The 14435-nt window shown below is 44.9% G+C and overlaps 1 protein-coding gene across 3 annotated transcripts in view; it reads right to left on the reverse strand.

The window, feature by feature from the left end:
- Positions 1-14435, reverse strand: part of SGSM3 (small G protein signaling modulator 3) — a 31001-nt gene that overhangs the window by 15636 nt on the left and 930 nt on the right. Inside the window, exons 1-6 of one of the 3 annotated variants that reach the window (XM_065046748.1) lie at positions 14301-14360; positions 5112-5192; positions 3716-3801; positions 2424-2490; positions 781-989; positions 527-634 (exon numbers count right to left, since the gene is read on the reverse strand). In XM_065046748.1, coding sequence (XP_064902820.1) covers positions 527-634; positions 781-989; positions 2424-2490; positions 3716-3801; positions 5112-5118 — 477 coding nt within the window. In that variant the 5' untranslated portion in view covers positions 5119-5192; positions 14301-14360. Of the gene's footprint in view, positions 1-526; positions 635-780; positions 990-2423; positions 2491-3715; positions 3802-5111; positions 5193-6503; positions 6564-14300; positions 14361-14435 lie in introns of those variants that run through there. The other 2 variants (XM_005510087.3, XM_065046738.1) reach the window with 2 other exon arrangements.

Below are 14435 nucleotides of genomic sequence, written 5' to 3' on the forward strand. Positions count from 1 at the left end.
TGAACCTAACTTGGTGAGAGGTGAAAATGTACAGAGCTCAGTTTCTTTTGCCATGGCCTTTGCCTCCTCTCACAAAAGGAGAGATCAGAGGAAGAGTGAAAACACCCTGTAACAGTCATGTTGGTGTTCAGAGACTTTGTGTTTGGAGCAAAGACAGTCCCTGGGAGCAGCTGCCACAACCTCAACAGAAGTACATCTATCAGCCTTTCATCCTTCACTTCCCTCAACGTGTATCAGGATGTTTGCAGTGATGCAAGTGCAGCACTGTTTTCTAACCTGCAGGTAGCATGTGTCTAACCCTTTCCCTGCTGTCCCAGGAAGGAATGAAGCTACACAGTTGTTATTCCAACAAAATAAAGGAGAAATATGCCCAACAGGATTAAGCTTCAGCAGAATTTGACCACATTTGTCCTCTCAACTGTTCCTACTACAGGTGTTAGGCAGACACTCCTTCCTCCTCACACAGCAAATCTTGCCCTTTTTCCCACTCCCTTGTGCCCAGCCAGCACCAGGCAGTATCTCCTACCTGTTTGGCAGCAATGGTTTCATCATTAGAGCTGTTTTTCACAATATCCCGATATGACATCTCTGAATTCCTCTTCTTCTGCAAGGCCCCTGACAGGCGCATCCACAGCTGGGGGGACAGGGTGAACAGAGATGAGAAGAGTCAATACACAGAAACTCATAATCTGGCACCCTCTGAACTGAAAGGAAGTGTTTTCACTCCACTGTCTCTTATTCCAGGCAGGAGAACCTGCCCAGAGCAGGCAGCGCTCTCACCTGTGGCCTCATGCTGTGCGGGATGCCGGCTAGCACCAGGGAGCGCAGCTTGTCTGAATGTGGTAGGGTGACCTCAATTTTGTCCCAGGTTAGGTCACCCACGTCATGGTTGTGTGTGAATTCCAGATGTGCCTGCCACTTCAGCCTCTGCTGTGGCTCCTCTGTCAGTGGGACCCCCAGAAGCTTGCTGGAGTTTGGCTCAGCACCACCTACCTCAGCAAAGGGAAGGGAAAGAAAAGGAGACAAGTGAGAGAGGGAAGACGAGAGGGAATGAACACAGGGTAGGTTGGGGAGGAGGACGGCCATCTGAAGAAAGCACATTTAAAACATCCATGTTTTCCAGCCAGAGCATGGAAAGGCAAAGCTTTGTTTCTAACCATCTTCTCCATGCAGTAAATTTTATGGTCATAAGCAAAAGGCACTGGGGCCTTGAGAACTGAGAAGCTCTCGGGAGGTTTTTAGTCTACACTTACTCATGATTTAGAGCAGAGTGTGGCTGGAATTAAACAAGACCCTAACAGGAGTCATCCTGCTGGGTTTTGTGGGGAACTGTAAATCAGGCTGACAAAAGCGTAGCAAGCCTCAGAGGTGGCAAACAGAAGCTATATGCTCATGCAAGTAATCAGGTGCAAAATGTTAACTTTGGGGATATTTAATCAGCAAAAAGCTATAATAAGGACACTTCCACATTCACAATGAGAGATCACTTTAACCTGAGGCTGGCTTTCTAAAATAGATACTTTAGCACAAGTGCAGGTTTGATGTAAGGCACTCTGTCCTTCACTGTATAACACATCCCAACAATGCTGTCCAAATCTTCCTGCTGATTTTATAACATACAAGTCTACTGAATGTTCTGGCTGAAGAAAACTGCTGTGTCCTGTCCTCATCTCCAGACCACTGCTTCAAAGAAAAATCTCTGTGACTCAAGGTGCCTCAGGGCACACATGAAAATAACTTCTGCCCTTGTATTGTATGGCCTGAGCCCTGGAAATGTCGTCTTAGAGCATATAAAGCAATTCCTACGTCCCCCGGCTCCTTTCGCTTCCTCTTTGCAAAGGCAGCCAGCTGTTGCAGTTCAATGTCCAGCTGCAATAGCTCTCTACACCTCCTTCTATTTGGTCTCCTGCCTCTGTATCTTGCAGAAAAACTAGGATGTGGGTTCTGTCCCTACAGTTTGCCCCACACTTTGTCAAGCTTCTAGGCTGAGCAGAACACATACTGCTGCCACTCCTCCTGGCCACGAGTTTTTCAACAGACAGCACGTGTCACTATGCCTCCTATCAGTGCTTATAGCGCTGCTGAACACAACAGAGACCTCACTGTGACCTGGGAAAGTTGCCCTTCCCCAGCACGCAGCCACTAATGGAAATGGTAATTTCCTCTTAATTCTTCTCTCTGTTACCCACCACAGCACAAGCCTAAGGGGATTGAAAGGACTCTGCTGTGTCTGTGCTCCAAACTGCCATAAGGCCAGCACGTCTACACACTTGATTACAACGGTAGTATACAGAAAGATGATGACAGGTGGATAGATGAGACCTAGCACAGAATGGCTGCAAAATCACCCTGCCATACTCGGCAGCACAGGAGGGGCTGGATGCAGGACACAATGGAAGTGGGAGGGATGAGACTGGCTTTACCTTCCTTATCAACTCGGAAACCGAATTCATCATAGCGGAACTCTGGCTGCTCGACGGATTCTTCTTTCTGGAGGACACGAGGAAAGAGAACAGACATTTTCACCAGTCTAGCACTGAACAACTGAACAGAGACATGTAGATATTGCCCCATCCCACCACTGTCCACACTGTGTTCTCTGAGCAATTAGACTCCTTGCCCTTTTATTTTCAACGCCTCTCACCACAATTCCCAGATGGGAAGGTGTTGCATGCTGTTCCCATTTTGACTTCTCCATGGAAGCTGTGAAGCCCTGCGTTCCCACCTGCATAGATTTTCCCAGCAATCCCTTCTCCAGCAGGGTTTGAGCACAACATCGTATCAAGATCAGATCTTCCCACCTGGATGAGCACACAGCCCCCCTCATGGACCAAGGAATCGACATACACCAGCTAAAGTGATCTCTATTGTCTGTGTCTCTAATACACAACAGTCCTGTTGCCCCTGCACGCATACTGCAAATTCAGCTCCCTGCTCCATCTCCTGCTTGTTGCTTTCAGATTTTCTCTGTAAGACAGGAGACAAAACTGGGGTTCGCACCTGTGAAGCAAGCCCCAATTACAGGTGAAAGGAAATTAAGGTCCGTTACCCACATCTCAACTTTCCTCATTTGTGCTCATGGTTGGAATTAGGGGATACACACTGGAGGCTACAACCAGGCTTTTTCAAGCAGCAAAAACCTGCAGATGCCCCCCATTTCCTGCAAGCCCACCTGCCTTTCCTATGGAATCTCTCACAACCACTGCAACCCAGTTAGCACCCAAGAAGTGTGTTTCTGGCAAAGCTCCATGATAAGCTTTAATCTACTTTAATGGGCTCAACTGTCTTCAGCAAAACATTGCTGACAAAGTTACAAAATTCCATGGCTGCTTCCTTCCTTCCTGCTCTGCCCACCTGGTGACAAGTCCTGAGGGCAGCATTTCCTGCCATGCACAAGTCAAGCAGAGTAGCCTGGTGGTGACAGAGACTCCCCGAGGGTGTCAACATTTTCATAGTGGAGCAATAGTTGCACAACAGCAGGGCAATAATTCACACAAGTTTCTTCGTGCTCTGCAAGATCCTCTTGCAAGAGCCAGGATGCAGCCACAAAACACACAAAGTAGCAAACAAGTGTCCACAACCAAACCACTGGAGGAAAAGTGCACCCCTCCCTCCTTTTCCCCCCCCGCCGCTTTCAGAGACCACCAGAAATCACCAGGGTCCCTTTGCTTCTGTGCGGAGCCAGAGAACACCCCCTCCCTGCCCCACACTCTACCTGTGTGTATTTTGCCAGAATGTCCTGAGGCCAAATGCTGGGAGTGAGGGCTGAGAAGGGACCCCCAGCAGAGGGAGTGTGATGGCCTAAAGAGAAAGAGATCAACACATAGCAGTGAAAACCTGGAAGGACTCCCTCAGAAGACACGTAATACTCACTGATCCAGCAAGGGAAGGACTCACTCAGGAGTTTGTCACTACTGCTACTCTAGACATTGAGATAGCTCCCACTTCACCAAGGAAGCAAGTAATTTCAGATGGGTTTGTTCCTTATTACTGAGCAAAAGAAGCAGAAAAACCAAATGGAGTTCCCTCTAAGAAAGGTACTTTTAGGGAAGAGAAATTGTTCCACGGCATCAAGTGACCTTCTGCTTGGAAAAGCTGTGTGATCAGTGAGTGCCAAGCCAGTGCCAACCATTAAAAAAGTAAAGACTCTGAAGACGTAAATGCCTCCTATGGAGGCACTGACCCCCAGCACCAGCCATGCTCCAGAGTTCCCTGAAGCTTTGTCACCCAGGCACCAAAATGGGAAATCCGAGCCGTCAGCAAGATGTTCCACTGCCCCCTTTGCTCCAGAAGGGCTGAGATATTGCCAGACCGTGTATAGAGAGCTGAAGCAATGAAAACATGCCTATCATCTTTGTCTTTTGTGTTCAAGATAAGCAGCTTTCCAGTCTCAGGTGGTGTCTCATTGAACAGCTTCCTTTGCAATAAAAGCAGACATCAAGTTTGCAATTGAAGCAGATAAGCATGTCCTAGGTCTTTCACTGTGCACATCACCAGAAAAAAACAAAACACAACAAAAAAAGTTTACTTGGCTTTGAAGCATAGTTTCCCTCTGGGTTAAATGTCCTGAAATAACCAGCTGGACCAGGAAGGAAGGTTTAGACAAAAATATGGCGTGGGAGAGTTGGGCACTGCAAGAAGGAGACTTAGTTTTTTTAGTAAATCTTAGAATTAGTAGTCCAGTGTTGAACTCCAGTAATTCTTCAGCCTTCTGCCTGCCCTAGAGCTACCATTGTACAGCAAAAATCTCTCACAATCATAAAGTGAACCACCCGCTCTGGGGAATATCTTGGGAGGAGAACAGAACCAAGCAAATTTTATGAAAAATGGGGAAGGCAGATTACATTTCAATCTCCTTCTTCCTCTGTGTTCAGTGGCTGATGCAGCTTCTGCAGGCTTCAGCACGGGGTGAAAGAAGGACTTGACATCACCCTTAGCGAAAAGGCAGCTGGGTCAGAAAGAATGGGGCGGTTTCCTCTCCCCCAATTTGATCAGGCAGTATGTTAAGGTAAAGAATAGCTCTAACTTTATTTTTTCTTTTACTAAGTTGCAGCTGAAGAAAGAACAAGCAACCAAACAAGAAGATACCGTGTCCACTTTTGTCTGCTCACCTGACATTGCGGTAGGTAAGACTGAGTTGCAGAAGCCTCCAGCAGGTCCACAAATGTTTTCAGAGGTGAGAGGTGGCTATCCTGTTATAAAAGGGGAAAAAAGTGTCAATGAGAGACTTCAATTAGCATCTAAGAACATGGTGGGGGACAGACAGATCCCTCACACACAACGTCCCCACAGGAAAACTGAATCCCTTATTATTTAAGCTCTGCTACGGGAAAATTAAATTTCAGAGACTGGAATTTCCTCTTGGTTTCATACCTACCCATCAGCTAGAGAGCACACTGTCATTTACCAAATTCTTTGTGACAGTAAGAGCATTGCTGATTGAAAGAATGTCAAAAACCAAGTCAACTTTCATCACCTTTTCCATCACAATATTGTGAGTCCTGTATTTAATTACGAATACTAAAAAAACTACACTGTACATCATAATTCTCTGAATACACTGTCCATGGAGAAGGGACTGGAATGGTGAAAAGGGTTTAAGGGGATATCATTAGATGCAATAAGCCTGGAAGAGATTTTAGGAGTAGCACCACAAATCGCAGGAACAAAGTGGTTTTGGCTATGGAATACAGCTCCCTGAAGGGAGCTGGGAAAGCTTCTGACAAAGATTTTCTGTGATGAACTGTGCTAGGACATGGACAAGATGCCATCATGTTCCCCTGCAATGAGCCAGGGCCCTCTAAATTAAATCAGGGGATGAAGCTCAGATGATGAAACAGCCCACACAGCTTTTCTCCTTGCAGGTCACAGCAAATTTTTATAGGGATTTTCCAGGACAACGATGGAGTAGTTCAGTAATCAGAGAGAAAGATTCTGGACTTAAAGATCAACCTTGTAACTGTGTGTGGGAGACACCAAGAGCCACCTCTACCAAGCAGATAAAGCCAGTGCTGGGAGATATTAGTCACTCACACTTACTTGGGAAAGAACTGGGGAGAAACTAACATTTGCCCATCTGGGATAGGTTTTCCAGCTTCCCTTTTCCAGCAAAGCTACTTATGACTACAAACCACTAAAAGAAGGAACCCCAGGGATTTATCCAACAGGTCCTGTCTGAGTTGTTTATAGTGCTCAGCAGTACAAGGTTATATTGCCACTCCTGCCTTTGCATCTCAGTGAGTTCTCCAGCGAGCACCTGCAGCCTGGAAGGGGCTGTGAAACATTGCAAAAGCATTACAAACATCTGTGTCTGAGAACACAAGTGATACGGCTTCTTCCTCCCAAAGTTAAACAGCTCTCTGCATGAGAAAGGCCAGCATGGAAGAACAGACACTCTTACCTTCTGCCACCAACTCTCAAGGCAAAAAGAAAAACAGACATTAAAAAAGTCCAGCTTTTGTTTCTAAGAAGTAACACTGACCACACAAAGGCCAGTTGCTTACCCACAAGTTCTGTAAATGTTTTTTCTGTTCTTCTCATCACTCTGCCCCACTTGTTCTCTTAGCACCAACTCTTCCCTTAGCAGTTAAAGACATAACAAGAATTACAAAATGAGCACTTGCATGCTCTTTTTACATGAGAACACACACAGCGTGTACACCAAGCTGGTAAATCTGATGACAATACTTACTCCCCTTTCAACATAACTGCAAATGTGTTTTGATGTTTTTTTTTTCCAGGCTTATCTCTGCCCTGCAACTGCAGCTGCTTCATTCCCGAGCCTCCAATATGTCCTGCTCCCCTGCCTTCTCTCAGCCCAGTTAACTCTGCTTCTAATGACTTTTATTGGGAAGGCAGTCACTGTTTCAGCCATGTGGCATGTCTGCCACGCTACCTGTACTCTGAATCCATGCTCAGTGCCTCGAGCAGGTGAGTAGGGATTGCCCTCGGTCATTATTAACCTTCATCGCATGCACAATCACTGCTGAACGCACCTGCTATGGAAGAGCCGGGCCAGTGTGTTAGGCACATAAATGAGAAAATTCCCCATAACAAGGGAATTAACCACGGTGCTTGGGAAGCAGGGCAGGAGAATGCTGAGGCTGAAAACCCCTCCTCCTCCCAGGGCAGGTGCAGCAGAGAAGAACAGCTTCCCTTGTCCACGTCACCACACGCTGGCCTCCACCTTGCTGGAGATCACTCCCCTGCCTGCCGCCAGCCCTCCTGTCCCTGACGTTAGAGCAGTGAACTTGGTGGGCAGGTTTTTCCTGCCTCTGGTTCCTATAGAAACCTTCCTGCAAGCACCCATCTGGGACAGGGCCCAGAGAGAGTGTGAGAGGCTCACCTCACCGCTGGCACCAAGGTGTGCAGAAGGGCAGGGTAGGGAGTGTGAAGCACACCAAGAGAAGGCTCCTGCTGCAGCACACGGAGGTGATGCGCTGGGAACTGGCTGCCCACAGAGCCAGGTGTCTCCAAGAGAAGGTGCCGAGGACACCATGCCAGCCCTGCAGATCTTCATCACACCGCTTTTGCCCCACTCCCACTCTGCCTCCAGTACAGCATCACAGGAACTGGGAGGAAGGTTCCCTGGCACAGCCAGGCACCACCACCTGGCATATGGGATTGATAGAGCAAGTTATTTCCTTTGACTGAGGGATATAAACCTAAAGCAACTCTCAAAATCCCCTGGCCAGGAGACAGCAAGTAACAAAAGGAGCTCCCATGAAGCCTTTGAAATTCCATGCATGAAATTGCTACAGCTAACTTAGTTGTGCTATTTGCATAGTACACAGGCTTAACAACAAGCAAGAGTAAGGCACACAAAGGAAAAAAACACACCAGATCCAACAAATATTAAGGGCAACTCCCTAATCCCCAGAATTCTAAAATTAAAACTAGATTTCACCCATGCATTAAGAAGCATCTACCACGTTTAAAGGCAATTTCAGTTTCCTATACAAAGCAATTTTGGTCACACACCAGGTAGTCTTCACGCTTTGAAATAAACTCATTTTTTGTTACAATGCAAATGGTACCTGTTATTCGCAGCTTTACTTTTTGCTTTCAGACACGGAAGCAAATCACACCACCACTGATTCCAGCCTGCCAGAAGACAGCTACAATGACAGTGTGTCTACCTAAAAAAGGCAGCAAGGCAAGCATGCAATCAGCACCAGGTACAGGCTATTTGAAGCACTCCACCTGCAACACCTTTGTCAGAGTTGCAAACATACACCGTGCAGGATTATATCCAATTGGTTTCTCTTCCACTGTAGGTGTCCTTTAGAAATTGATGTTTGCAAAGGAGACCTGCAAATTTACTTCCACTTGGCATTATCAAGCCTCCTCTGGACATACTTGTTCTTCCACACAGCTGCGATATGAGAGATTTCAATTACCTGGCTTCTTACAAACACCAGATAACAATCTCCTGCTGCCTGTGTTTTACTTGTGTGGCCTCTTTTGCCACGTCATCTCTGCTTCAGCCTGCTGTGGTAGTGCCTGGATGTGCTAGGCATGAAATGATGCTGTCCAGAGCCTTTCAGTAGCATCTTGATTTTGGGACAGAAACTCCTTCCCAGAAGTGTTCTTCCCCTGCTGATTTTAGCAACAACAACAACAACAAAAGAAACTAGTAAAGAGCCACCAAAAAAGCAACATACTTCTAGGAGACAGACTGTGCAGAAGGTGAACATTTTACAAAGCAATGTTTTTGTATGCTGAAAATATTATGTCTAGTAACTGTGCAAGAGCCAGCGGTGAACATCATCAGAAGGACCAAAACAAGCATAACAATTATTTCTAGAATTATTTGCATCCACTGTCATCAGAATAGCAAGCAGAACACTTCCTCTGACAGCAAACTAGCATGGGGAAAAACTCTGCTTCCCATTAACGATACTTAATTTGAACACGCACACAGTAAAGCCCACTGCCACCTCTGCACTGTCAGCTGGTTTCCACTGCTCTCTGTTATCTTCCTTTATTAAAAACAAACAAAACCCACACAAAACAAAATAAATAAATAAATAAACAAAACAATACAAAACAACAAAACCCCTCAATGTTTTGGAAGAGAGAAAAGTGATTGCAAAGCCACAGTACTCATCTGGAGGCCATGCACTTAGGTATAGTTCTAGAAGCCTTTTCCAGCTCAGCTTTTAAAGTCCCATGTAGATGGCATCTAATTTAATGCCTAGACCTGCTCTTCCTCTCTCAGAAATCAGACAAAAATCCTGCACTGAATCAGGGAGGTCATTTCTGTCCTCTCACACCTGGAAAGCTTTGTTTCACTAACTAAAATTCAGACTTGCTCGGTAAAATGCACAAGGGGAGCTCTCAGCAGGAAACCCTTTGCCGTTCCTTCCCCCATTGGTTTCTCCTGCAGGTCAGGCAAAGGCATATCCTGGAGCTGGAAATGCCATTAGTTCCACGAGTCAATATTTGCTTTGCATGTATACAGTCAGAAGAAAACTCCAGCTTCACAAACAAGTAGGTAGGTGCAGCCACACACCTGACCGAGGGGCACACAAGATGCAGATAATTCCTGCCCCTTGCACACTGACACTCTGGCTTTTTAAGTGATGCAGAATCCCATGCAGACACTGACACACACCAGCTCCTGGTTAAGGAGTCAATATGGTGTTGGCAAACATGGGCCACTCAGGTTTAAGGCTCACAAACCACAATCAGCCTCACATTGCTTTGGCTGTTAAGCAACACACTACAGATGCAGGAGGGAGGTGCTGAGATTGTCTTCAGGCTTGTTTTCTATCACACAACTTAGATTGAAAAGTTGGGGGATTTCAACTGCCCTCAGTCCAACCTTCTTGTAGCAGAGAAAGTGCATCAGAAATAAAATAAAAGCCTAGGGCAGGCCTAGAAAGGGGGATGTGAGATCTGAAAAGCAACCAAGGTGAGAGTCTTGCAGAGTCAGGTGGGCAGGCAGGAGAGATGTCAAGCTGCAGACAGCGTTATGTGACTGTAGAGGCATCACTCAGGACTCAGCAACTGGGATCACTTGCAGACTGCAGGAGCGTGACAAGGCAAAGTGCTTCCTCCCAACTGCCCCAGGGCACTATTAGAGCAACAGATAACAGAGACAATGAAAAAGAAACTGTAACTCCGTGTTTCCTGCCATAAAGCACCTGGTAGACTCTTAGCCACGTTGGAAATATAATTCAATGCAGAAATGTAACTAAAATGTACTTCCATGCAACAGATCTGCTCTCTGCACTGATGGGTGTCCAGCAAATCTTCCTGCTGTAATGACAGAGCCCCACTGCAGCTGAAAGTGCTGAACCATTTTCAGTTTATACAAAACGAGCAAAACAAGTAACTTCCAGTTGCGTATCCATTTCATCTCCATTCAGAAAATAAGGATGTGGAAAAGCAGAATCCTGTTTCCTAATGCTTACGCATTAGACAGACAGACCACAGATGGACTTCCTGACTCTAGTTCAGTGTGCCAAGCTTGCCTCTAAAAAAAACCCTACACAACACCTACTTATGTAAAATGCAGATATCCTACATATCAACATATATTTTCTTTTCAGAGCAGAACTGCCTTTTATTTATTTGGCTCCAAAGCAGATGGCTGATCCTTTATGCAGGACACAGCCTGAAAAGGCTGAAGCTCTTACTTCTAAAATCTGGAGATAAAAAGGCTTCCCTATATGGCTCATGATAAACAAACAAACAAACCAGAACCAAACTTACTTATGGCTCTGCTGATTCTGTGTGTTGCAAACACAACCCACCTCACTTTTAGCCCTGGAAAGCAGAGGGTGTCTGTCCTTATAGAGCAGACACTTGGTGCCTGCTAAGCTTGAACTGCACCGCTGTGGAGAACCTCATTCACCAAGACCCTTGGGATCAGAGGAGGAGGACCTTCCCCTTTCCCAGCGCTCCTGTTATTTGAGTGGTGAGAGGATATGTGATGGGAATATAGAGTGTTTCTGACATTTCATGGGAGGATTACAATAGACCGAGCACCGGAGCAACAGTTGTTTTCTTTCAATCTGCGTTGAATGAGGTTAGGAAAAAAGGCCAGGACACAAACTAGCAAGGTGTCCACCCTCACTCTACAGCAAAATTCTCCTTGCTGCCAACACAGGGGGAAGAAAATCCACGTGTGCCAAAAGGCAGGTCTGCAGTCTCCCTAGTCTTCAAGGCTTAGGGTAAAGGCGATTCCCCATTAAATACTGCTACACAAATATTATCCAAAGGTTTCTGATGAGTGTCTAAGGTGGCCCCAAATATCTCTTCCATGAGAGTCAATTTCTGCACGATAAACAAACACTTTCACCCAAATAATCATGGTGCAGGACCAGGGCAATTCCACAGAACTCTACAGAACCTAATTTCCCCCAAAACTCTCCAGAAGTGGTTTTCACATTCTGACCATGAACTTCTGCAAGTCTGCAAACTATTCATAAGATGTCTGTGGAAGGTTATGGCAACTGTCCAGTTTCATTTGCTACACAAAGTTTGAAAGAAAATATTTCCACTAGAGATGCAGGATTATACCGATCATACTGACGTATGATACTACTGACAGTTATTTAAAGGCAGATATTACAAAGTCTTTTTATATGATGCTCCTACCCTGGGCAGTGACAAGTGGAAGTTTGATTCTCGAGCTGGTCTCATGCTACTGTTCCCAGTGACAGACGAACAACAGCCTGATGAACGGCTGTTCCTTGAGATGGCTTCTGATGGATCTGCAGAGCTTTAGCTTCCAGGGTTTGTCATTCTCTTGGTGAGATGCAAGAAAGGCGAGATTCAGGTCACTCTCCTGTAGCTCTGCTGTGTTACTGTTTGCTCTAATATTAGTAAAAAACCCTATCAGATTCACTTAGCAGGACTCTAAGCAGGTCTCACCTCTTTCGGCTCCAGAAAATGGCTTTCAAATGAAGCATATCCCACTGTACTCAAGATTTTTCTCCTTCAGGGCTGTGTCTTTCCAGAACTCAACTTTCTGAAGAGGCTAGTAACACCTAATACACCTCTCAGGACTGTTTGCAAAGCTCTTATCTAACATGCTATGTTAAACTACTTAGATCTTGCTCCTGCACAAATTTATAGGCACAGATAACTTGGAGGAAAAAAAAAAAAAGCAAAAATATACTACAATCATTACAATTTGTAGCAAAACCCCAAATATTTCCTGTTTCTGGGATCAAGAAGATTTCTTCTCCAGAGCAAAAGAACTGTCGGGTTATAGACATTTACCCTCATCTCTGAATCATCAGGTACTTCCCAGCCAAGAAATACTGCACTGACTGGGCAGTGACGATGATTCTCGTGGTCATACTAATACCAATATGCTATCTTATTTTCTTCTATCTCATAAAACAATCATGTTTTCCTTTCTCCCAAGGGCTTAGATTTTTTTCTTAAGCCAGAAACAGAATTGCTCTATTACCAATATAACTTGTTGCACTCCAGTTTAAAAAAGGAAAAAAAGCTGGGACTTCCTCAGAGACAAAACAAATGTGGCAAGACAACATCCTCCTCTTCCCTGTCTGGTGTCAACGGTAACACAGCTCGCAAGTGAGATTTTCCCAATGCTCCCAGATACTTACCCTGTGTAAGCTTTATGTACCTAAAATCCCCATGTGATGAAAGGTGGCACAGAAAGAAATTTAAACAAGTCTTCGTGTTTTGCTGAGGATACAAACCTGAAGTGCCAACCCCTCTCCACCTCTTAAGGGACATTTGAGACACTGTGCTCACTATATACAAGGAAGATCTTTGTCTACGTCATCCTACTTAACAACTGCAAAATCTCTATATACTATCCATTTGAGTTAGGATGTGATCTAGGATCACCACTGATTTAGCCAGAAGAGCTGAAGGACCACATACACCAAAGTATCAGGTGCCTTACCTTTATCACTAAAGATAAAGTTGTGATACTCCTTAGGATTTATTTTTCTAAAGTTTTCTTTCCTTCTCATGTTTTGCTGAGAAGTTTCCAATTAACAGTCAGGAAGACAGACACCAACGCAATAATTTCCAAACCAGTTACAACCTCAAATACGGCATCACTTCAGGGGGAGGTGAACTCACTGATTCACGAATACCAAACATAGTAAGCAATTTTGCAACACACAAGTAAATTCACTAGTGATGGGACTGAGACTGGCAGCTCACTTCATGCAGATCCCTTAACCAACAACCTCTTCTTTTACTATGCCACCTCAGGTAAGAGACATTGATTTTTAATATCTTAAGATTTACAAGATCCTTTAGAACGCTGATATTTGCAAAAGATACCATCTTTCAAGAAAGTAAGCAACAGGTCAAAAGCAACAGGTCATTAGCAGAGATCCCCAAATTGGAGAATCATTTCAGTCCTGAGCAGGTGTGCGGTACTTCCCTCACTTCATTATCTGATCTTAACTCTATCATCCCCTGACTGGTGCACTTCCCCCAGAAACATGTCCCTCCTCTCTGCTGCCCCTCATGGATTTCTGTTCATCCTGCGGAGGAAGAATCACTATGAATGACATCTCCTTGAGATTACCAAGACACATTATCAAAACATTATCCTAAACAGGAATTAAAAAAGGTAGCACCTGTCATTTTAATACGTTAAATACAGAATTAACATAACTTTATATTAATATAACAAAACCAGTCCCTACCCTGACCTCTTTAATTACATGTAATGCCTTTTCTCACACCCTTCTTCCATTTAGTGAATTCTCCGGGGTAGGAATCCAATCCTTGTTTCTGCATAGGGTAAGCAACACACATAGCGTGCAGATCCTGCAATATACTATTAAATAGATCTTCATTCCAGTGATTGTTTCTTTTCAACACACAACTCCAGACACTGTAGAAGCTGAAAAGCTTCCAGCAAGAAACTATATTCTGATCAACACTTTGGCAAAAGCACAGCAGTGCCCCACTCCTTCTGCTGGGCTGGCAGTTCCTTCTTGAGTGATTTTAAGATCCAGCCTCTCACTGCTGAACATCTAATGTTCTTAATTCTAGCAAGACGGCTTCTCTCTCCCATCTACTAACACTAAAGGACCCTCCATTTCCTCAAGGTATTTTTACTACTTTATTTCCACCACTCTCCCACCCCAAACATCACAGCAAGCCATGCACAGTAAGGCTGAGACATCATGAAGTAGGAGGCTATGACATCACATAAAAAACCCCACACACCATCAGTGAAATTTACTTGTTTAGAAGAAAAGTAGCTGCCTAAATTCAGACATCCCTCAGAAAATTAGGAAGGAAGAAAAGCAGACACAAGGAAGACAATTTTCCTGTCCCATCCTTACCAGCTCTGTGAAGAGACACCAGGTGTCCCAGAGCCCACAGCCACTGACTGCAAGGAGATTTAAATCAGTGCCACGGCAGTTCTTCTCTACCTTAAATTTACATCATCAGGTATGAGGAACGATTCTATGATGGCA

The sequence above is a fragment of the Columba livia genome, chromosome 1 (assembly GCF_036013475.1).
Source record: "Columba livia isolate bColLiv1 breed racing homer chromosome 1, bColLiv1.pat.W.v2, whole genome shotgun sequence".
Classification (NCBI taxonomy): Eukaryota; Metazoa; Chordata; class Aves; order Columbiformes; family Columbidae; genus Columba; species Columba livia.